The sequence below is a fragment of the Aotus nancymaae genome, unplaced genomic scaffold (genome assembly GCF_030222135.1).
Source record: "Aotus nancymaae isolate 86718 unplaced genomic scaffold, 86718_ANA_hifiasm-v0.15.2.pri h1tg000040l, whole genome shotgun sequence".
NCBI lineage: Eukaryota > Metazoa > Chordata > Mammalia > Primates > Aotidae > Aotus > Aotus nancymaae.
In genome coordinates, this window is record NW_026988454.1 from 37,464,450 (window position 1) to 37,489,179 (window position 24,730).

At 35.7% G+C, this 24,730-nt stretch overlaps 1 protein-coding gene across 2 annotated transcripts in view; it reads right to left on the reverse strand.

Moving 5' to 3' along the window:
- The window catches only part of L3MBTL3 (L3MBTL histone methyl-lysine binding protein 3), a 96,789-nt gene that overhangs the window by 43,740 nt on the left and 28,319 nt on the right, over nucleotides 1-24,730 (reverse strand). For both annotated transcript variants that reach the window (XM_012458349.3, XM_012458344.3), the window contains 5 exons: nucleotides 18,005-18,081; nucleotides 13,202-13,287; nucleotides 12,607-12,717; nucleotides 6,643-6,757; nucleotides 4,956-5,058 (listed from right to left, as the gene is read on the reverse strand). In XM_012458349.3, the coding sequence (XP_012313772.2) occupies nucleotides 4,956-5,058; nucleotides 6,643-6,757; nucleotides 12,607-12,717; nucleotides 13,202-13,287; nucleotides 18,005-18,081 (492 nt within the window). The remainder of the gene's footprint in view (nucleotides 1-4,955; nucleotides 5,059-6,642; nucleotides 6,758-12,606; nucleotides 12,718-13,201; nucleotides 13,288-18,004; nucleotides 18,082-24,730) is intronic.

The window sequence follows — 24,730 nt, forward strand, 5'->3', positions numbered from 1 at the left end:
CTTTAAAAACAAAAGCCAATCTATAGAACATGGGTCAAGTATTTCACTATTTCATCTACTCCCATTAACTAGCCCTTGGAATAAGAGTCAAATTCACAAGTAATTATGTTTTTGAAGATTGGAACCACTCCTATGTCACTGAAAAGAACACAAGCAACATATGTGATCTGCATCATGTTAGAAATGTTGCTTTTCGTGTTCCATATTTCTGTTATGTATAGACACAAAATTATTAACTTCTAAAACTGCATATGACCTTTAAAAAACTCACCAGTGCTAATTAAACATCTGTGGAAAGAGTTGGTTCTCACTAGGCTTATACATTTCTAATTTCTCACGTACTAAGGTGTGGCTTACCACATAACGTGTGTATGCTGTCATGGTTATACATGTGCACACATCTATGTACAACTCTTTACTGCTGTGCAACTCCTCAGCAAGCAGAAGGATAGACTCCCACAGGACGACAGTGTTCTCTACTATAAGCACTTTATTGGGGTGCATCCTGTACTATTAGCAAATTATTTCATGTATCAGTTAAATATACAAATACTTGCCCACTGGCTCCTCTAAGGAGACTGCTTTTTCTAGGGAAGACCAGTCGGTTCATTAGGAGTGGAAGAAGGGCTGCCTTATTCACTGCTCTCCAATGCCATCTTAAAAACCCTTTTAATTGTAAGTATATATTTTTAACAATTAGGCAACATCTCCAGATTTCTAAGTGCTTGCACAATCATTTTCACACTCTGTCCTGACAAAAAAACAGTTAAAAAAAAAAACAAAAGGAGGTGGGCTCTATCACGTCACTGTGCACTGCATGAACACCCAGCAGTGAAGAGCAGAGGCTTAAGCGCCTTATGGGCCTGGGTGCAATCCGGGTTCCGCCAGTGTACAACCTCAGTCACTTACTTAAGCATTTTCAATCTCTGTCTCCTCGTCTGTAAAACAAGAAGTAGAAAACTGCCTAACATTCACAGGGTTCCTGTGGGGACCAAACGAGATCACACATGTAAGTCCTTGAAGCAGTGCCTGGAACATAGGAAGTCATCAATACATCCTACCGATTACTATTATTTAAAAAGAAGAGTGACATCTAACTCTTGTTGTGTAAAAGAACATCAGCAAAAACTAAACAATAAAAACACCGTAACACACCTCACTATGAATGCTCTGCTTCCCTCATAAAAAGCTGATGTTTCACTCTGAGTGCTGCTCCACTCTGCCTCTATGAGAATCTGTTTACAACAGACTGGCCTCTTTAGAAAGAGGGAACCTCTCCTCTACACAGCCCTCACCTAACCCAGCAGGTGACACAAAGAAGGCACTTTACAAAGGTTTGTTCATGGGTAGATGCATACTGAATTAATATGATGTTTATAGCCTGCAGGAGCATACAAGAGTTACTATTGTTTAAAACATTCCATGGACTTCATTAATATCCTTTAGATGTTGCTGGAAACATTCTTTTCTCTTTTCTTGTTTAATTTCCCCAATACCAAATCCAATAGAAAAGATTCAGTTCTGAAGGCACTCGATACGCAGAATGGCTACTTAGATATAACTTTATTTCTTTTAATCTCTTCCCATTTCTTGCCCTCTCTCTTGGTAGGCCAACTAAATGAAGTGACAAAGGGAAACACCGTGACACAACCAATATTAATGTTCCCTCGCTAGAGAGTTGCAGTTGGGCAATCTGGCTCCTGAATATCCCTAAAGATAAGAAAATCATAACCACATCCAGCTCTTTCACTAATCATTTATATTTCACCATTTTAAAAACCATTAAATTATTAAGCTTCATTGTTTAGACACATGTTCTTTTTTAACACTTCTTAGATCAAATTCAAATACTGAAATCTTCAGAGAAGGTAACAACAAATGCTAGTCAAAACAAAGTCTCTTGCTTATGCGTTCATTAAATTGATTACTTTTGCTAAAAGAGCAACTTTCTTTGTTATCTATGTAAAGAGTACATGTTTTGATACATGCAGTTTCTCAGTAAATTAATCCAAAGAGAATTTTCTCATTATGTTTTCCTAAACACAGCATTCTTACTCAGAACAAAAATAAGAGCCAGTGAAATGAACCTTTCAAAGAATATCCATGATGCAGCAAGCTACTCCACAAGTCTACTAATGAAATGGAAAATAGGCTGTGCCTATTAAGGATTAATATCCTGCCAGAAAAAGAGCTTTGAGTGCTGTAAATAGGACAGCATAGTCAGGGAGTCTAAGAAAACCCAGCTCTAAGGCTGAGGAGAAGGGAAGTTAGCACTTGGGCAGAAGCTGGGACCTCCTGGAGTTCTGTGAATTGCAACCCTTTGTCCACAGGCTCAAGTCAACCAACAGCTCTGCCCAAGGCACAAAATCTGCTTGTTATGCTCTCTATATGTGACAAGAAAATGAATACCGGTTCTTTATCTATGCTGGTCCTTTAAGCCATCAGGTGTGCTGCTGCCTCTCATTCCAAGAAAATGAGTTATCCTCTAGTATGACTCCCACTCCACTGGAAAGCGTTCTTCACCAGGTTTCTCTATAAACTCTTCCTCTAATCCTCTTAACAAGCACAATACTGCATCTATGAAGAAATGCTCTAAATATAACCACTGAAAGTTGGTGAAACGGGTGTGGCCCAGCTGACGAACCCTTGGAGGTCCACTTGCACACTTTGGGAAAGGCAGTCCTAATGAATGGCTGGGCCATCAGGGAGGGGTCACAACTGTTACCACAGACCTTGCTGTGAAAGGCAAACCTCTCCACTCAAACCTAATGTACTCCTAAAGAGACCATGGACATGGCTGGAAGGTATGTCTTCCTTCCAGAAGACCACAAAAAGTTTTGTTTAATCTTCAACTGCACCTCAACAACATACTGTTAGTATTTACTCATTTCTTTAATTTTCTTTGTTCTTTTTCTCCACAACTTGAGCAAATTATATTTGCTCCAATGAATATTCTGTATAGCAGAAAGGAATGTGTGCCAAAGTTCTGATGTTATTTTGTATCTTATATTTTAATTAAATTACATACAGCTTTTATAGCTCCATCAGCCTGCGAATGTTTTGAAGGTTGGGTCTGTGACTAATTTATGGAGTAGTGTCTTGAGAGGCCGTTAGAGGAGAGTGGTCCAGGGCACAGACCCTTCAGCAACACTGGGCTCCCTTCTCCCCAGCCGTGAATTAAGGCCGGATACTAACCTCCCCAGTACCCAGGTGGCCTCACCAAAACGTAGGGGGAAAAACAGTCCTTATCTCATAGGGTTGTTATGAAAGGTATCCAAGATATGTAAAGCAATTAAAGCAATATCCTGTACAGAGTAAATAAATCCTCAATAAATCTTAGTTCCTGTTGAAAAATATGCTGCTCGAAAATGTTTACTGAATGAGTTTCTAAACATACTGCTGCAGTTTGCATATCCCCTCCAAAACTCATGTTGCAATCTGGTTGCCACTGTGACAATACTGAGATGGTCAGGTTCCATCCTTCTGAATGGATTAACGACATTATTGCAGAAGTGGGTTCATTATCATGGGAGCGTCCATTATAAAAGCAGGTTTGGCCCTCTCTGGCTCTCTGATGAGTGCTCTCTTGCCTCCCTCCACCTTCTGCAGCAAGACAGCCCCTGTCAGATGCTGGCCCCTGGATCTCAGACTTCCCAGCTTCCAGAAAGTAAGAAATACATTTTTCTTTACAAATTACCCAGTCTGTGGTATTCTGTTATAGCAACACAAAACAACTAAAACAATAATGGAAATTTAGCATGTTCATGAATTATTTCTGGCATCTAGACTTACATAATGGGTGAAAATCCAGCTGCCTTCACTAGGCAATATTTAATAACTTCTAAGATGTATCATATAACTTTTGGTTTACAGTCATACAAGCAACAAAAAAGATTTGCAAATGGAATCATCATCCTGTCTACGCTCAGACTTCTCACTCTGCAGCACACTGAATCTCATAAAACAAAAGGAGGGTTGTTGAAAAAGGAAAATAAGAAGGATTTAAGGTTGCAGAGATGAAAAAAAGAGAAAATTATATCCAGATGAAAATAACTACACCAATTTTGTAATACCTACTAACTTTTGGAGGAATAGGTACAGTAATCTTCAAAATTTTTGAAGACCTAGATTCACAACCTGTACAAACTAGATAAAGAAAGAATCATCTTTCTTACTGGGCAATGTAGTTAGAACGTTATGCCGACAAATTATTATTTTAAAATATATCTTAAAAATGCAAGTTGAATCAGAAGAATTTCTTAGTATTTCAGTAATTTTTTTTTTAGGACACAGGATCTTGCTATGTTGATCTCGAATCCTGGACTCAAGTAATCCTCCCACCTTAGCCTCCCAAGTAGCTGTACTTCAGCAATATTTTTAACTCTCCACAAAGATTCCCAAATCACCAAATACATCATATTTCAAATGTATAAATTTGGTTTCTTTTTAAAGTTACTTAGGGGTAAGAGAAAAATATTTAAAAATGCTTTTCCGGCCAATGCACTCTCATGTTTGACTATTTATGTTGTGCCTTTTGTGATCTTTGCTGCTGATCTACAATAAGCTCATCTCTCATTATTCAAATTATGGAGTCATCCAATCAGATAATATCCTACCAAATGATATCAACAGTTTTCCTCTTATTATTAATGATTGATGCAAAATAACTATTGTAGAAACTAAGTATCTGTAAAACCAGTCAAGTTGCCAACAAAAGCCAAAAAGCTAGAGTAAATCAATTTTAAACCGTGAATGCATTTTCTCCCGGGAAGATTTTACTATAGATATTCCCTTCATTTTTACATGGTCACCATGGCAACCACATTTCTATGGTTCTGAATTTAAAATTAGTTCACATCAATTTGGTATACATGAAATTCATTATATATACATATATATGGAACAGGTACCCTTTATCTGACCATGTAAGAAATCCTGATGTGAGTGACAGCTACCTGTGAGGGCCCAGATGTCTCGCTCTCTTAAAATGGCCAATCCCTTTACATCCTGGGGTTGAGCAGCCACCGTGTTCTGAAGCTTCCATTAATTCCAAGGGGCCTATGAAAGAGCAAAAAAAAAAATGGAAAGAAAGAATGAAAGGGCAAAATATTAAGCAAAAATCTGTTAAGAGTCAAATGTCTGGGATCAGAATAAGGAAGAAAAAGACTCCCTAAAAATCCAATTTTTGAGGAAACATATAAACAGAAAAAGTGGATCCTATAAAAATAAAAAATATTTTAAAAGACACTATGTTTAAAGGGTTTTCCTTATGACTGTTCAAGCTATTTATCCTTCTTCAACAATAAAATGGTAAACTTTGATCTAACAATCTTTCAAAATGTCATAAATTCCAGAAATATCTAAATATGAATTAAAAGAAGAGTCAAAAGACTTTTATTAAGTAAAAAACATAATTAAAGCATGAATACTCACATACCGTCGAATACTCCAAGTGCCACAGAAGAATTCAGAATGACAGTCCCAGATCCTTCCATGCTCTTCCTTCTACACATTGCAGACCCTCCCTCATTTTGACCACTGAGGTTAGTGTGGGCTCTCCTGGAAATTGTTCTAAGCATTCAGACACATTCGCTTTTGTTTGATTTTGCCACATAAATGGCACAACATAGATGTTTTATTTTGCCACATAAAGGCACAATATTCTTCTTTGGGTTTTAACTTCTTGTCTTACTTGTCTTACACATTTTTCTGTTGCAATCTTACTATTCTTTTTTTTTTTTTTTTTTTTTTGAGACGGAGTTTTGCTCTTGTTACCCAGGCTGGAGTGCAATGGCGCGATCTCGGCTCACCGCAACCTCCGCCTCCCGGGTTCAGGCAATTCTCCTGCCTCAGCCTCCCGAGTGCAATCTTAATATTCTTTATGACTACTGCATACTATCTACAGCATAGTGCACCACAATTTATTTAACCAATATTTTTTTCGCAAGCTTTGTTATTCTAAACATGCTGCACTGAATACCATGTACATGTGTCCTTAAGCGTAGTATGCAGAAGTGATGTAGCATCCAGAAGTGAAGTCATTAGATACAGGAGGTACACTAATTTTTTTAAAACTTGATGATAATTTATTGTGTTTCCTACATATTTTTTTCTACAATGTATGCATTTTCCTTCAAAATTAAGGTGTTGGTATGTTAAGTTCTCCATGTACCTTTTCTAAAATTTGAATTTAACTGAGATTTTTGTTAAGGTAATTATAGATTCACGAGCAGTTGTAAATAATAATATGGAAGGAGATCTCTTTCATACTTTGCCCAGTTTCTCCCAGTGTTAACATTTTGCAAAGCTATTGTATAAAATTACTATCAGGATACTAATATTGAAACAATACATTTTGAAAGTCTAACAAATTGTCTTCCAAAAATTCAATACAAATTTTAAGAGGTGCTATTTGCTTCTAAATAAAACAGAATATCTATACACGCTTTACTTCTTCAGGCATTACATTTTTTTCATTTCTATTTCTGTCACTATGGTAACTAAAATGTATTAAAAGGAAAGGATTACATAGAGAAGAAACATCACTAGAGAGAGGAGGAGAAAGAGAAGGGCTAAGGAAGAATATTAAGAACGCTACATAAAAAAATGGAAACATTTATACAAGTTATTTGTGTCTCTTACTCAAAGGAGGCTGAAGGGGATGTCCTGTTTTTGAACACCAGCCTACAGGATGAATATCAGGAGAATCTGCATCTATCCAGTAATCATAGCAATTGTTCCAGCCATCAAAGTGAACCTGGATGATAAAAGGACATTAACAGTACAAATTAAGTCACAAAAATTCCTACAGTCAAAGTTCTGCCCACAGCATAACCATTTTCATTCTAACACATACAGTAGATTTAAAACCCAGTAAGTCAGTTCAATTATTCAAAATACTTCACTCATAATGTGAGAAAAAAGACACCTTTGAACCACCTTCAATGTATTATATAACCAGTCACAAATGCACTGCCAAAGGCACTTTTTGGGTTATAGTTTTACAGACATATTAAGCATATTTCTCAACACCACGAGCAGCCTGAGAACAGGGACTGTGTTATAACATCTTCATATGATCAACATTAAGCACCCAATAAATACTGCAGAAGGAATGAAAAATTCAGGGAAGGAAGGGAGGGAAGATGACAGGGGAAAGTAAAGAGGAAGGAGAGGAAAGGAGGACCTTTCAAGTAAATGTCAAGCCTTATGGAATTGTGTTGAAAAAGACTTTTAAAAAAAATTCAATGCCTACTAGATACACATTCAATTTATGAAATATCTCTCCACCCAGTGTGTTTTTAGGTATCATTTTTTCCTTGCAAATAATTATAGTATTTCTCAAATATGTGTTCTATTATTGTTTTATTTTTAATTATTAAGGGTACATATTTATGAAGTACATGTGACATTTTGATATAGGCATACAATGTATAATCATCAATCAGAGTAACTGGGGTATCCATCACCTCAAGCTTTTATCATTTCTTTGTTTGATGAATATTCCAGTTCTACTAATTATTTTAAAATATATTAATAAATTACTGTTAACTATAGTCACCCTAATGTGCTAACAGATACTAGATCTTACTCATTCTACCTAACTGTATTTTTGTGCCTGTTAATCACCCACACTTTATCCCCTACTCCCTGCCACTTCCCAGCCTCTGGCAACCCTTATTGTACTCTCTTGCCCTCATGAGTTCAGTCTTTTTTTTTTGAGACAGAGTCTCGCTCTGTCCCCAGGCTGGTGTGCAGTGGCATGATCTCGGCTCACTGCAACCTCTGTCTCCCGGTTTCAAGCAATTCTCCTGTCGCAGCCTCCCAAATAGCTGGGACTACAGGTGTGTGCCATCATGCCAAGCTATTTTCTTATTTTTTCAGTAGAGACAGGGTTTCACCATGTTGGCTGGGATGGTCTTGATCTCTTGACCTCATGATCTGCCTGCCATGGCCTCCCAAAGTGCTGGGATTACAGGCATGAGCCACTGCGCCAGGCTGAATTCAATCTTTTTTTTAAGGACCCATATATGAGTAAGAACATGTAATATTTGTCTTTCTGTGCTTGGCTTATTTCACTTAACATAAAGTCTTCCAGTTCCATCCATGTTGTTGAAAATGACAGTATTTCATTCTTGGCTGAATAGTATCCCGTTGTGTATATATACCATATTTTCTTTATCCATTTATCCAACTGCTGGATACTTAGGTTCCTTTTGTATCTTACCTAGTGTGAAAAGTTTTGTCTTATTATAAAGCAGTGACTGCTACCATCTCTATTGCCACCGTGTATAAGGGCACTTGGTCATCTAGTGACGGTCACTAGGAACTATGTTTCTTTTAGGTTATTACACTTTTTTTTTAACTTTATAGGATGAAGGGATATACTGAAATGCTTTAGACTATTTTATTTTTAAATCAAGTTTTTCAGTTATATCAACTGACCACAGGTATTTAAAAAAAAAAAGTTTACCAGTTAGATTTCTTTTTTAAAGTCTATGAACCTCTCATTCCTTACAAGACAAGAGATGCCAGATGGATAAAACACTCAAACACTAAAAACTGAACAATAAACATTCGAGAAGAATGTGTGAATGGACTTATTTGTAATCACAGAGTGGGTCAGCCTTTGTAAGCAAGACACCAAACAGTAAAAGACTGATCAATTTGATTACATGAAAATTTAAAGCTTTAGGATGGCAAGTATTACAAAGTAAAATGGAAGACCCACAAGAAACACCCAAAAATACAATTGCTACACCCGTGGCAAGAACTCTCCAATTCATAAAACTGTAATGTGTCAGCACAAAAAGATGAAAAACCCAACAGAAAGATGAAAAATGGATACAAATAGCTTATTATCCAAAACATAAATATAAATGTTTAGTAAACATAAGAAAAGACAATAAATTTGAGGCCAGTCTCAGTGACTCATCCCTGTAATCGCAACATTTTGGGAGGCCGAGGATCACTTGAGCCCAGGAGTTCAAGATCAGCCTGGGCAACATGGCAAACCCCATCTATGCAAAAAAATAAAAATAAAAAAATTGGCTAAGTATAGTCCCAGCTACTCAGTAGGCTGGGTGGGAGGATCATCCGAGCCTGGGAGGTTGAGGCTGCAGTGAACCAAGACCATGCCACTGCACTCCAGCCTAGGCAACAGGGTGAAATCCTGTCTCAAAATAAAAAGACAATGGCTTTCACTTATAATTTTAAAACTACAGATTAAAATTAGAAGACGTAATTCTTCTCCTATTGGCCTGTCAAAAACGTTCATATTTTGGTAATTCCTACAGCTGGTTAAGAATGAGAATAAATGGGTATTGTCACTGACAAGAATGTTAACTGCTGAGATATTCCTGGAAAGCTATTTGGCAGTAACAACCTTGATAATCTCAATAAGTCATTGTTGTATTAGAAAACAACTAGAAGTAACCACAGTGTCCACCATCAGGAGACTGGTAAATAAACTGTGGTATATTCATCTGATGAAACAGAATGCAGTTAGTAAAAGTACATATATATGGGCTTAAAATAATGTCCTTTGCAGTGAATCTACTTTCTTAAGCTTAGAAATAAATGAATCCTAGAATCAAAACCCCACAGAAGATATGAAAAGGCATCTGTCAGCAAAGTAAGAGAATATCTCAAGAAAAACAAAGTATGTGATTCAGGAAAATGAAATACAACCTAGGCCATCGGCAAGGAGAAGTGTCAGGATGAAAGCTCTGTACCAGGATTAGAGTATTTCCACCCACAGTGGAATAGGTGGCTCCTGAGTATGAGAAAGAGTTCAAGAAAAAAAAAGATACAGATAGAATACTGAAAAATACACTTGAGCTTTTGACTCAAAGGCATGCCAGATCTATTGGCGTAGTTGTAAAAATCTAAGAAGACAGAAAAACCAAACTATGAACAAATTACTGACTTCCAGAAAAATAGTCACAAGGAAAAGACTACTTTGGTCAACAGTCAATAAGAACCAAACAATGTAAAATAACTACTGAAAAAATAAGGGGAAAATAAGAATGGTAAAATCTAAATCTTGAATTACCACAACATGAAGAAAATAAACCATATCTAAAACAGATGAACTGAGAAAGAGCAGAATATAGGTAATATTTTAGAAAATTACAGATAAAATGTCCTAAGCAAGAGCTAAAGGAGCCTACAGTTTTTGCCTGTAGGGAGCCGGACTAGGGAGCGGGAAGGAATAAGGCAGGAATAATCTGTTACTAAAAACACAAATGAGAGCAAAACCATTCTGGCCATTTTTCTTCAATGGCATCTGATCAAATATAGAACAATTTTAAATGTTTTACTATAATAGCACAAGGTGTAAAATATGTAATCTTAAAAGTTGATTTTACTCAAGAGTTGATTTTATCCCTGAAAAACTTAAAATATTAAGCTACATTAATAACTTGGTCTACATTTTCCTCTTCTTCTTCCCTCTTGAAAAAGATGAGCCTTCCTGCTGTCTTATCTCCCATTTATTAAACTCCTACTTTTTATATTCTCAGAAGCTTCTGATGAATTCTGAAACTTAGTCACTGTCTCCTGTATAGGGGCCTTTTGAAGACTTCATAAATACAAACATATTTGTTCTGTGGTTCACCTTCAGCTATGAAATTCATTCCAGTAATTACCAAAATATTGTCAACTGTACCCCTCACAGCCAGCTATTTCTGGAGTGCTAAGGACTGAACAGGATGTTGTATTAGAGAATCCGGCTTGAAGCAGAGGTGGATTCTAGTCTACACTTTTCCCGCTAACTAACTGGGCCACCCACTTTAGCATATTTGACCTCTCTGGGACAAACATTTTTCACATGTAAAATAAGAAAGTTTATCTATATTTTTAATTATAAAAGTAATATATACCCCTGAAACTAAACAATTAAAATGTAAAACCTAATCATTTACAGTTTCAGCACCCTGAAAGAAGCACTGTCATTACTTTGGTATGATTCTTTCCAGAATTGCTTATGTATGTATTCTTGTAAAAAAAACAATAGCAGATATCGTACATAGTGTAAACCTGAACCTTTCACTTGCTGATATTAAACAGTCTTCTAAAATATTTAATTTTAACATCATGTAGATATAGAGTAATGTGTTTTACCCATCAGCTACTGTGGTTGCTTCCAATGTTAAGTACTATAAACAGCACTGATATATTTTCCTTGGAGTTTTTATTTTTGCATATTCCTTTTGGCTATTCCCTTAACATTCTTAAATGAAAGGATAAACAACATTCTATGATTTTGTTAACCTATCGCCAAACTGCTCTTTGGAAAGGCTGAGACATTTTACATTCCCACCAGCCATATGTGATAATTAAATTTTCATCCACTCAAACCAGTATTCTTTTTCAATTCTGAGCAATCTGATTTATAAAAGCCATACTGTGCTTAATTGCAAATTTCTTTGAATACTAGTCTAGATTTTATTTTTAAAAATACTTCTAGTTCTAAAATACTGATTGCGTTATAACTTACATTACTACCAAGTATAAATAAGATAATGCACTTGAAAAAACAATCAGCACAGGCTTTGCATTTATAATGTTTTCTAAAATCCTATATGATTCTACAATCTTAACAATAGTGAATTAAACGTTAAAATTTCCATTCTATAGAAATGCCACCATTTGTGTAGTTTTTCATGTTATTTTATAATTTATTTTCTTATACACTATCTTATTAGAGATAGCTGAGAATGTAATTTTTTTTTTAAAGAGCTTAAGTTTAGACTCCTACAGCTTAGAACTAAGAGGTCATTCTGCCACTGCTAGTAATTAATAATTCATTCAATGTTTCTGAGCCTCTGCCTCATCAATAAAAGTCGTAACAATATATACTTCCCACAAATGTTAAATAACATGAGAACAGGGTTACCCTGTAAAACATCATGTACATTTAATGTCTTGCTGTTATAACTATGATTATTCCTAATAGAAATTCCAAACAATTGTATGAAGTAAATAAAATGGGCATTGTTCTGGTTTGAGGGTGAAGTTAATGCTGAAGTCAGAAACAGAGACAAGGTCTTCCAGCTCCTTTCCTGAACTGTCCTTCACAATCACAGCTGGACATAACAAAGTGATTCCATCTCCCTCAACTTTTGCTTACTTTGTAAGAGGCATTTGGCTTTTATTAATCTAACTAATTAAAATTTGATTTTATTCATGAAATTATCTAGCTTCACTTGGCCTATATTAAGACAAGAGGTTCTTCTGAAAAGACTATTTCTAATTCACCCCACAAAAACATTAATCTTTTTTTTTTTAAAAAAGGGCACACTATCAGAGATGAAGTATTATATTTTCTTCTGAATACATTATTTTAATGTGTTGTATCTACTTTCTTTTTCCCAATACATACTCAAAATATTAACAGTCATTCATAATTAAAGATAAATTGTTTTATGCAGATTAAAGGACAAACCTGGATGAATGCTACGTACTAAGATGCACAGCCAATTATTTTGCATATTCCTATGATTTTACTAATTACAGGACTTTACAAGTTAAGTATCTACCAAAGTTGTTATCCAAAACGTCTTATAACAAAGACAATGCCAACAACCACCACACAACACTTACTTTTATCCGGTGATCATCTGTGTCTGCCACCGTTGCCACTCTAATAAATACGGGGTTCCTTTTGTCTACCACCTCAAGCTTCATTTTTTTCTGGAATCCATGTGGAGGTTTCTGCCACAACAAAACATTTTACAGGGTGAGACACAGAGGAAGAGATGGTAAACTTGATGTTTTATTTTATTGCTATAAAATAGCATCTCAGCTTGCCATAAAAATTCCAAATAAATTATCAAATGTAGTTTTTATTGGAAAACATTTTCATAATCTGTTTTTGGTCTTTTAGAATATCTAGCTAAAAAGACAGAAGCTTGCTGTAAGATTTCAACAGTTCGCCCCACATGATATCAAGTAGAATTATTTTCCAAGGAGACTTTAAAGTCCAAAATCAAAGCATTTTTTTAGATGCCAACAACAAAAATCCCAATAACAATTTTGAATTTAAAAACTGTAAAAATTCAAAAACATCTTATTTTGTGCTTTATTTTTTTCTCATTTCTATTCTGGTTTACTAACACCATCTCGTTCTGTTCTTAAATTTCAATAAATGATCTCATCCATACAAATTAATCAAATAGTATAAAATGTATCGCCTCACCACTTTGAAAGCTCTTGCAGGAGCAGGTAAAGAATTGGTTTCTTCTAAGTATTTATCCCAAGAAAAATGTTTCACATTTGGATAACCTAAGAAAGAAAAATTGTAAATCCTATGAGGTTTAACCAAAATGATAGCAAGAATAACAAACTGTCGAAGGAAAACTATAAAATATTATAATCTAGAAAATTATGTGCATATATAAATGACAACATTAAACTACTCACACATTCAGAGCCATCTGTAATAATGAAATTGTTTTCATCTTGATCATGATTTTTATATTACTTTTAAAATGAAAATTTTACATATATATAATTTACACTTTCAGATAAGACAAGACACACAAATATCCTTTAGCAATTTTATTTCTATGACTAGAAAAATTTCACATATGTAACAAAGGCAACACATGATTGCTTGTAAATGTGAAAACTAAGTTAATGACCTTCAATATACAAATGTGCAAAAAAATGTACATAAGTAGAAAGTACTTATTAAAAAGAGCATAGTAAATTTGTATATAGTAATATGTGAACGATTCCAGATATAACTTCATATTGTTAGTTCCGACAAACATGCACAAATGATGGAACATTATTAACAGAATGTATAAAAATACCTCCTCCTTCCTCCTGCCCTCTTTTGTTCCCTCCAGGGCCCCAAATCCATTAGGTAGGCATGAGCAGGAATAAACAGTGGCCCAGTATGGTGGGAAATCAGCCACATAAAGGGGACTTAGAAAAGCAGCAAATATATTGGAGATAATGTTAGCCAGGTTTGAGGGAAACTAGAATGAAGCTGATGTATTGTATTTGAATTGGAACTACTGGTATAAATTGACACTTTTCAATGTATGTATCAACAGATACAGAAATAGAAATAAATATAAATTTTTGTATATATTTATACAAATGTATTCCCTAGCCACATCAGCTGAAAGGCCTGGAAACATCAAACTCTTGTAATAAATAAGCACACTTAGTGCTCAGATCTTAGTTTCTAAATATCATTCTCTACTAAAAAGAAGCATGGAACCTTGAAGAAATGGGTGACTCTAGGGTTGGGTCGGGAAAGCATGAGATAAGCCTAGCTATGCCAGAAAATAAGAAATCCTCAAAAAATTGATAAGAAATTTCAAAAGGACATCAGAATGTGCCTAAAGGGGCTCTAAGTGGTTAATATCTGAGAAAATCTGAATATGAAAATAAATAATGCTAGCAATCGATTATAACTCACTGATAAAAATAGTAATCTATGGGTCTACACTGATATAAACAAATTGAACAAAAAAATAGAAAGACAAGAAAAGCTATTCTTTGCAGGAAATATCAACTCATTTTGCATAAGGAATGATGGAGGAAGAAAAATTACAGTTTAGCACTGCCAGAATAATATAATTCATCCTAGAAACGTCAACAGATGCTAAGACCAACAAATGACATTGGGATGAGATACACAATCTCAAAGTATCTCCACAAAATACTTATTAGTTACAGAGAAAAAATAACTCTATTAGTGGACAAACCTAGCAAACACCATCGTGATCCAATAGTGGTAAAAGAGAACCAGTAAAGAGACAGATTGACATCATGAGCCACCTGAGAGAAGACAGTAAGAACACAGCGCTGGGTCTATGCTCTTCCTGCCAAAAATGCACAGCCTGGGTATGATCATGAGGAAATACCAATCCTACTCAAATTAAGTAACATTCTACAAAATGACAGATCTGTAATCCTCAAACATATTAAGGTCATAAAAATCAAAGAGAGACTAATAAATAGAGGCTGGAGGGATCTGACAACTGAGATCCTTTTGCTAGGAATGACATCACTAGGACAACTGGAAAACTTGACTGGGTCTCTGGGTCAGGGGTACGAGTTCTGCATTGTTCTTGCAACCTTTCTGTACATTTGAAATTGTTTCAAAGTAAAATAGTTAAAGAGTAAAGATGCAAACATAGTTCTGTGCACACATTTTATGACATTTTTAAGAAACATATCTTGCACGATTTAAATAATTTAATTCAGAACATTCAACTAAATGAAACTGAGGTACATGCATGCATGTGTGTGATTTCACATAGGCAAAAAGGCTTTCCTGGAAACACATAAGGACAAACCATTAAAATATGAATAGAGATAACTGCAGTCCACTTTAAACTTAAAAACAAGCATGTATTAATGTGTAATTTGGATAATTTGAAATGAAAATAATTGCAAAAGGCATGAAGATTTTAATTTCTGAAAAGAACAATAAAGAGAGGCTACATGTTTAGAAAGAACAGAAACGTGGTGGTGGCCTACAGAGCAGGTCAGTGGATGGAGAAATCTGTGAAGTACCAGGGGGTGATGGAAGCAGCTATCTAGGAAGCCCAGTGATTAGGATCCTTCTTTTCTGACAGATCAGAGATGAGCTAGGCATTTGCCCTTAGAGAAAAGGGATCAGAGAAAGGGTATCTTTTTTGTCATGGGGCAAAGAGTAGCAACAGCACATGCCCAATAAACCAGTCTCACAATCTGACAGTTTTGTTTGTTCATTTTTGCATTTTCTAATAGTGGTAAAATATATATAACATAAAATTTACCATTTTTACTATTTTAATGGCATTATGTATATTCACATTGTCGTGCATTTGGTATTTCACATGTAATTCTGTATTTTAAAAATGTGTATTTGGTATTTTCACATGCAATTTTTGTATTTTAAAAAATAGCTTTTAAAAGAAAGGTATTTTTTTTCTCTTCAACAGAATTATAAAAGTCCAGGAAAGGGAATAGATGGCTTGGTTCTTTGCCTTGTGTACGAAGTCAACAATAACGCCTTACACCACTCCTTCGAGGGTACATAACCAGGAACCCATTGTTGTTCACTGGTACATTGTTAATCAGATCTCTGATCATGACCAAAAATGGTGGTATAGAAAGAAGGATTGATAACAAACTGGGAAATCTAAAAGGATCCTCACAGCGTTTTAGATGATGATAGTGGCAAAGAAGCAATTATAGTAATCACTGGCCACTAATATTTTGTAAGCCATAGGACAGACAAAGGAGGGATGAACATGAGAAATCTTCCAGGCAGCACTACATTTGGGGTCATGAAATCATTAATACCTACCTATCTTCCTTCCTTCCTTCCTTTCTTTCTGTCTCTCTCTCTCTTTCTTTCTTTCTTCCTTTTTTTCCTTCCTTGAAACAGTGTCTTGCTCTGTTGCCCAGGCTGGAGAGCAGTGGCATAATTATAGCTCATTGCAGCTTTGAACTCTGGGGCTCAAGCAATCCTCCTGCCTCAGTCTCACAAAAAGCAGGGACTATAGGTGCATGCCATCTCACCTGACTGACTTTTAAAATTTTTTATAGAGACAGGGTCTCACTAGTTACCCAGGCTGGTCTTGAACTCCTAGGCTCAAGTGATCCTCCCTTCTCAGCCTCCCAAAGTGCCAGGATCACAGGCATGAGCCATAGGTGCCTGGCCAATACTTTGTTTTAACCCTTCATTATGTCAGTGCTATTTCACCTTCAAAACAGTACTGTAAATTAGTCAAGACAGAGGGTTTCCATCCTTTAATATATGAGAAAACTCAGGGAGTAGATGGGACTTGACTTGCCTATTACAGGAATGACTGGTCCCCCTGAGTGAGTAAATGATCAGACACTCTAAGTGAGACACTGATCAAGCCACAGGGACAAACTTAAAAATGAAACCAGCTGTACAAATAGAATAGAATTTGAAGCTCCCCAATTTTGTTGCTTATGTGCTACAGGCTACATTCACAAAACAGCTCTTAGTAAACCCAGGACTCATCCTCTCTCTGTGATAAAGGCAGTGTTCATTACTCCTGTAAGTGTCCACTGAGCTATCGCCTACTGTGCAGGGATGCTTTCTGTTTGATGACCCTGTCTTTCCATAGCACGAGTGGCCATGGCAGCTTAAGTAGTGATGTACTCAGAAATACACTGTCTTGATTATGAAGAAGCCACACAATCTGTTCTTTAGCACATAAAAGAAACTGAAAATGATATAAAACAAGGATACTATTTATCAGCAGTTACACTGTTCCCTGTTAAACAGACAGCAAACAGCTGAGAAGGCTCTATGGCCAGAGGCAGACAGCAGAAGCACCTGAAAACTTCAGAGAACACAGAGGCACCACTAGCATGAAGGTGCAAAATCTATTTTGGAACCAGGAATCATGATGGGAAAAGGAAAAGTGAATGTGTGAGTTCTAAACTAAGTAAAAGAATCTAAGCCTCAATTTCTCACTTAAATGTGAACACCGTGCTTCTGTGAGGACTGAGGCTGACATGAAGTCTGCTCTCCAATCCACAAATGCTGTCCCTCTTATCCATTTTTCTGCATTTGTTCAAGCCTTAGACAATTTGCTTCTATGGTTAGACAATATATTTAAATATATACTAATATAAAGTATAGAAATGAATTTCAAGTTGAGAAATGAAAGATCTTTTAAAACATAACTTTTTTTTTCCAAGAAAGACAAAATTTGAGACTCTGTTATGAACTAAGGCAATACTTAATATGTATGAAGGTACATCAGGGGTGAGCAAACAAATGCCTGCAAGTCAGCTGCCTGTTTTTGTAAACACACTGTTACTGCAACACACCCATGCACATTGGTTTACCTATGGTCTATGGCTGTTTTTGCACTACAACTGATTTGAATAGTAGTGACAGAAACTGCACGGTCTGCAAAGCTGAAAATATTTACTATCTGGCCCTTTACAGAAAAAGTCTGCCTACTCTTGAAGTCTACGAATAATATTAGACATATTAAAAAACACACACCTGGCGGAGTAATAAGGGTTCTTCTATGTTCTTTACACCAACCAACTGGATGAATATGTGGACTTGATGCTTCACACCTGTAAGTTACACAAATTAGAAAACTGCAATTATCAGGATAAACTCACAAACACTAGTAAAAAGAAAAAGAAAATTAGAGATCATGAACACTTTACAGAGAGTTCTATTTATTACAATCAATCTAATTTGGAAAAAAATGCTAAACTAAGGAAATTTTTACTCTTCTAATATATTAATACAAAGTGGATTTTTATTAGATAAATATCCTATGGATTTGACACCATGCAATTTTTTTGCCCACAAATTTTGTTATATCCTGTAACTTCAACTACAGCAAAAATACACATTCATTAAAACCATGTGGAACAATAAACTTGTGTGTACATAGGCAAACTAAAATTATTTCAGCATTGCTAAGGGTAAATATACAAAGGCAGGAAGCTCAATCACCCTTAATGACCAACATGCTATTCCTGTTACCCATTAGAATGGCAGAGACCAGGTATATGACAAACTACTACTCTCTTTTCCTTACCTCTTTCTTCTCCTTTCTGTCCTCTCTACTACAGTCAAGCATCTAATTTCCAAAGCCTCTTTATCAGCATGCATAGCTGGTACATCTAATTCCTTGTTCCTAGCCACACTTATGCTATGTATTCCTCTTCTCAACATGCAACAGTTTCAGCCTATTAACATCATATTAACCTGAGTGTTCTGCAGAACACAGTTTGGAAGATGTTGGTCTAAAAGGTGCCAAGGAGTCCAGTCTTGCTATACTAACCAGGAGGTCTGTTGAGTCTACACTGAGATCAGGAAATCTCAATATACCCCTCTGGATGGGAAACTAGAAGGCAGAAAGTCAGGAAGGTAATAGTGTGGCTGGAGTTTCTAGGGAATAAGGAAGTCTTATGAATAGTGAAACAAAGAACTTTCTACGAAATGTCCTAAGTGGTTGAGATTAGCACACAGTCACCTCTTTCCAAGCCAACCCTTGCAAATGTGCAGCCTGGGACAATCGTACATGGTGATTTCATGTAATCACTACTGAACGCTGATTGTTCTCAGAACTTACTTCAGTAGAAAATACCTTTTCCTTAATATGTAAAGGCTTCTTCCTTTATTCAGTTGTTATCTCATACCGTCCCTACCCCAAACTATTTTTCATGTCATTATTTTAGGAATATGAAAAGAAAACAAGCACTGCTAGGTCCATGCCACATTCATACAGCAATCGCTATATTTCTTACAATATATATTTTCATAAAAGACATTTTAATACACAATTCATTAAGATGTATTTTTATAAATTATACAAACAAGGCTATGGGAGCCCTATTTCCCGATATTCTAGTGTTTTCCTAAAAAATCATTTTGGTAATGGATTATTACTAATGAATAACTCTCTTTATTTTAGGGAAGGATATTCATTCATATATAACATCATAAAAAATGAAAAAAATAAATATATGATATTTAATTCTTCCTTCTCAATCTAATAGAACTTAGAGTAGTTTTTATAATTATCTGCTGGACTCACGGTGTTTATTTTAAAGTAGAAACAGTGAACATTACTCTTTTGATTTTATTGAATATATAAATGGCAATTACAGAAAATATTGTGACCTCTTAATGGTCACTCATTTCTGTGCTATCTGAATCTAATATAAAATTTAAATAATATCTAGATATTGATCAAAGTCACCATTTAAAACAAAGAAGCTGTCTCAACAGAGAAGATAAAAATATTACTGCTTTTATCTATTTTACTTGTACTCCCTTAATAAGTAAACAACACTTCACTCAAAAGTTGGAAGGCTGTGATAGTCTTTCTGCTGCTATTGTAAAACAAGTCATCTCTTAGTCCCATCTAGTGTTCAAAAGTAGAAATGTAACTGAAAAGAAGTATGAAGAAAAACTAAAGGTAAAAAGTATGGCAAATCCCTGATTGCTGTACTCTGTCTCTCTTTCTTTTGGATGTTTATGTACATCGTGAAAGAAGTCCATTTCAAAAAATATTTTTGAAGTTCATTTCATGTATAAATGCAAATTATTCATAACGACTGCTAAGACCCAATGAGACCTAGCCAGTAAATTCTGAAAGGGCCAGAAACCAAAGAAATAACTCATTAAAAAAAAAAAAAAAATCCATGCTTATGATAAATGGATAAAGTTAGGAGACATGAAGATCCTCGTTTTATGGAAATCAGAGAGGTTAAGTGATTTCACCAAGTACTTGGGTAGAAAAAAGAAGTATTCTGGTTTTATCAATGACAGCCAAAAGCTAAACAAAAACTAATGCATACACTCTGGGCTCTGCAGATTCAGGCAGAGTCAAAGGAGAATACTGCAAGACACTTACTTATGGAAAACATCAAAGTTTCTCCATTAAGCAAGAGTGGTTTAGATTATTTGATGAAATACAGGACACTTGGCTTCTCCACTCTCTAAACCCAGAGCATGATGACTCTGCCAATTTATTACCCGGTACTCAACTCTCCTGGCTCCTCTTATATGTGAACTCCTCAGGGCCTCCATTACTCTGCACTTTACTACTAAACCCCAAACTTCATCAGCCTGAGTCATCAAGTGGTCCTTTCCAACCCTAACTCACGTCCAATTCCATTACCCAAGTAGCTGTTTGAAATAGTATTGATTTGCTTCAAGCTTAAAATCTTTCGTTAACATAATGAACACTTGGAAAAGATAAAGGTGATAGCATCTCATCACCCTTGTATCAAATTTTCCTTTTACTTCTTCCTTTTCTCCAGGCTGAGGGAGAAGAAAGTTTCTTTCTTTCTGAGGGTAGCTGCTTCTAGGAGAGCTGGTGTCAACAATAATCCATAGTTTCAGAAACCTCCACTCTCTCCCTCAACAGTGGCCTCCTGTCTTCTATCTAAAAACCAAGATCAAAAATGCTCATGGTGCAGGGAACCCTCCACAGAAGTCAACTTCCTCTCAAGCAATAATACTTTTGCTTTCAGTATCTAACTTCTCTGCTTAATATCCCTTATCGCTCTTCAACCTTTTGCAAATTGATTTGTTTGTAAAACTCTTATTGTAATTTCCATGTCACCTGATGAGACAGGTATTATTATTAATCCCTTTTAGAGGACAACTAGAGTTTAGAAGTGTTAAGTAATGCACTGAATATACTGGCTGCCATTACTCAAACACATCCTACCCCCAGGTCAAAACACAAGCAAGTGCTTTCCTTAACCAGGAATATCCAAACCCAACCTCTAAGCACCATTCCTTCTTGGTCCAGCTCAAAGCCTGTGTCCTCTAAGAAGCCCTCCCCAAGAGCCCCCCAGGGAGCTTGAGTCTGTCCTTCCCTCCAAGTTCTGTCATGCCTCCAAGTGCCATCACCCCTCCAAGTAGCTGGTTCTAAAAATTAAGCACTAACCACCATCTAACCCTGCAGCCAACACCGTGGAGTTTAGTTTCTCTCCATCCCCAGACCCTCCGGACTGAAGTTTAGAACTGCCCAGGTTCCACTGATCTCCACAACCTTCCCATCACCACCACCAACCAGTGCTTCCCAAATTTAAACAAATAGTGATAAGCCTGTTAACTGACACTGCTCTAAGAAACTGACAACTTTTCAACATGATTTTAGGGAGACACATAAAATTACTATTGCTTTTAATCTATAAATGTAAAAGAGATTCATCTCTAAAAAATAAGTTTATGAAAAAGAGGCAGTCAGGAAAAGGTCCACTAATCTATTTGTTCTAATTCACTAACAATGCTTCTCTTTTTCATAGATCTTTTTGTTGCTCATTTTTGCCCTGACTCCACTGGGACACCAAAGTACAATGGAATCAAAAATGGCTGAAGCTGCAACCTCATTCGCTTAGGCCTTCTACTAAACAATGGGCCAAATCCTGTTGTCATCCCTTCCTGGATCCCAAAAGATAAGGGTACATGAAAATAACATTTTTTAAAAGAAAGGTTCCTTCCTACTTCCTAGTCCCCCGTGAAAAAAGAGGAAGTGACTGTTCTCACTGTGTTCTGCCCCAGAGCCCAACCTTCAGGCAGCAGGAAGATAATCAGGAGAGAGGCTGCTGTGGCAGGAGGGTGTGCTACCCTGGAGGTGCTCACCTACCTTCCTGGATCCCTACAGTCCTTTCTAGCGCCAATATTCTATAATACCTAGGATTATTCCTAAACCTAACAACTGTCAAGGAGATAGAATTGAGCAGCTACCAATTATCAGTAACAAAAGCATAGAAGAAACCCAAAGGTGAAGCCATTTTTATTCTAATACATACTATTTTTGTTTCATAGAAAACTACTTTTTCAATCCTACCTAAATTTGTATTATGTTCTTCTTTGGAAGTTAGAAATGTTTTACTGCAACATGTAGTATCACAAATAGATACAGACACATACATATTTTCAAATTCCCACTAATGTAAAAAAGAGATACAGAATTACTATTCAGTTCAAAGCAAAAAATATCTCATTTCCAAACTATTTTAAATTGGGAAAGGCAATCCAATCTGTAACCTCAATTACATACCTAAGTAATTTATGCAGATAAAAACCATTCCGAAATTCAAAGATCAAAGAGCACAATACTTAGTAAAAGTGGAGAAATTCCAGAGCACTTAAGCAATTTCCATTGTTCCTTAATTGCATGTTGTGGAAGAGAACACACTGTTTTCGTTTTCTTTTTCAGACAATTAACAAAATATGATTTCATGTCAGTAGCTGGAAGTCTAAGTAATCCTCAAGGTACATTCCATCCTAAAAATAATTAGTTTGTGCTCATAAAAGCACAAAACTGGAGTTAAAAGAGATCAATTTTTTTTTTCTTTTCTTTGTATTTTTAGAATCCAGGATCTTTTTTAGAACCCAGGATCCTTCCTGTTTGTTCCCTAGATATTTGGCACCAAAAAATGAATGTGGCAAATTCTTTTAGACTCCTCCTTGCTTTTTTTCCACAAGAATGTTTTTAAAGGCAACACATCTTATGTCAAATCAGCAACTTATACTTTTACAACACTGTAATACTTATGAGACCACAAAAATAAACTGACATTCACCCATTTTGTTTAAATCAGGCAAAAGCTTTAAAAAAATTCTCCTCAAATAAACCACAACTTTAAAAAGAAAACATTCTTATTTCAATAGATTCTAATTGTTGCTTCAGCATCGTTCATTAAGAAGAGGCCTGGAGCCCAGTTACTGCCCCAGTAGTGCCATCACCACAGTCCACCAAGCACAGAAGGAGACAACACAGGTTTGATTCAGGACCAATTTAGACTATTTCCAAAGTTAACATTTTCTCATCCACTCACCCATTCAAAATAGGTATAGAACATTTTTATTGTTTTTGAAACGTTTATGTAGAGTCAGGGGTCTTGCTATCTTGCCCAGGCTGGTCTCAAACACCTGGGTTCAAGTGATCTCCCACCTTGGCCTCCTAAGTTACTGGGATTACAGCCATGAGCCACTGTGGTAGGCCCAACAATTTTAAATGAAACAACCCACCAATTTACAGTACATAGGAGGAACAGAAGAACACAGTAAACAATAAGACAAGGTTTCAATCAGCAAATCAAACTGAGAGGCTCAACAGTACAAACAACCTGGTGTCTTTAATAAAAGCTACAACCAAAGAGGAAGAAAGGAGAGGAATAGGTATCTGTAAATTAAACAAGGTCAAGCAAAGCGATCACAAAGTGTACACCTTATTGGACCTAAAACCATCAGCTAAAAACAAACAAACAAAAACCCACTAAAATAACTGGGAGAAATATTTAAGTATGTTAGTATTATTTAAAAAAAGTTACTATTATTAAAAAAAAAATAAAAATAATTCCTCTCTTTAGAAGATACATACTGAAATATTCACAGGTAAAATGCTCCGATATTTGTAATTGATTTCAAAACAATCCCAGAGTTGGGATTTTAGAAGTAGGAATACAGAGGAAACATACTGGATATAAGTTAATAATTGTTGGTGCTGAGTAAAGGCTACAGTAGGGCTGCTCTATTATTCTACTTCTGTGTATGTTAGAAATTGACTGTATTTCAGTGAAAAAATTTTATTATAAACTGAATGTAAAAATGTCCTATGAGGAAAAATTATGCTCTGCAGAAAAAAGCTGGGGAAAACACAAAATATTTGAAAGTGCAGTCATGCCTTGGTATCAGCAGGAGATTGGTTCCAGAAGCCCCCTTGGACACCAAAATCTAAGGATGCTCAAGTCCCCTTTATAAAATGGCATTAATAATTGCATATAACCTACACACATCCTTCTGTATACTTTATCTCCCATAGACTTTAAATCATTTCTACATTACTTTGAATACCTAATACAATGTAAATGCGATGTAAATAATTGTTATACTGCATATTTTTATTTGCATTATTTTTATTATTCTGTTATTTTTCAATTTTTTATATTTTTGATCTGCGGTTGGTTGCATCCATGGATGTGCAACCCACAGATACAGAAGGCCTAATTGTACTTGGGTCTGTAAGCTCATCATGGAACTAATTGTCTACATTTTTGGTAACATATAATAGAAAGCATTTAAAAAATATGAATAGCAAATGAATGTCAACATCTCTTCTTTTTTAGACAATGCATGTAAAACTGGTAAGTATCTAAAAATCCCATCTGAGAAGTAATGGAAATTATCGATGGGTCTACAGAATGTTTAAATATATGGATACTAAAAAGTAAGGTCAAAAAA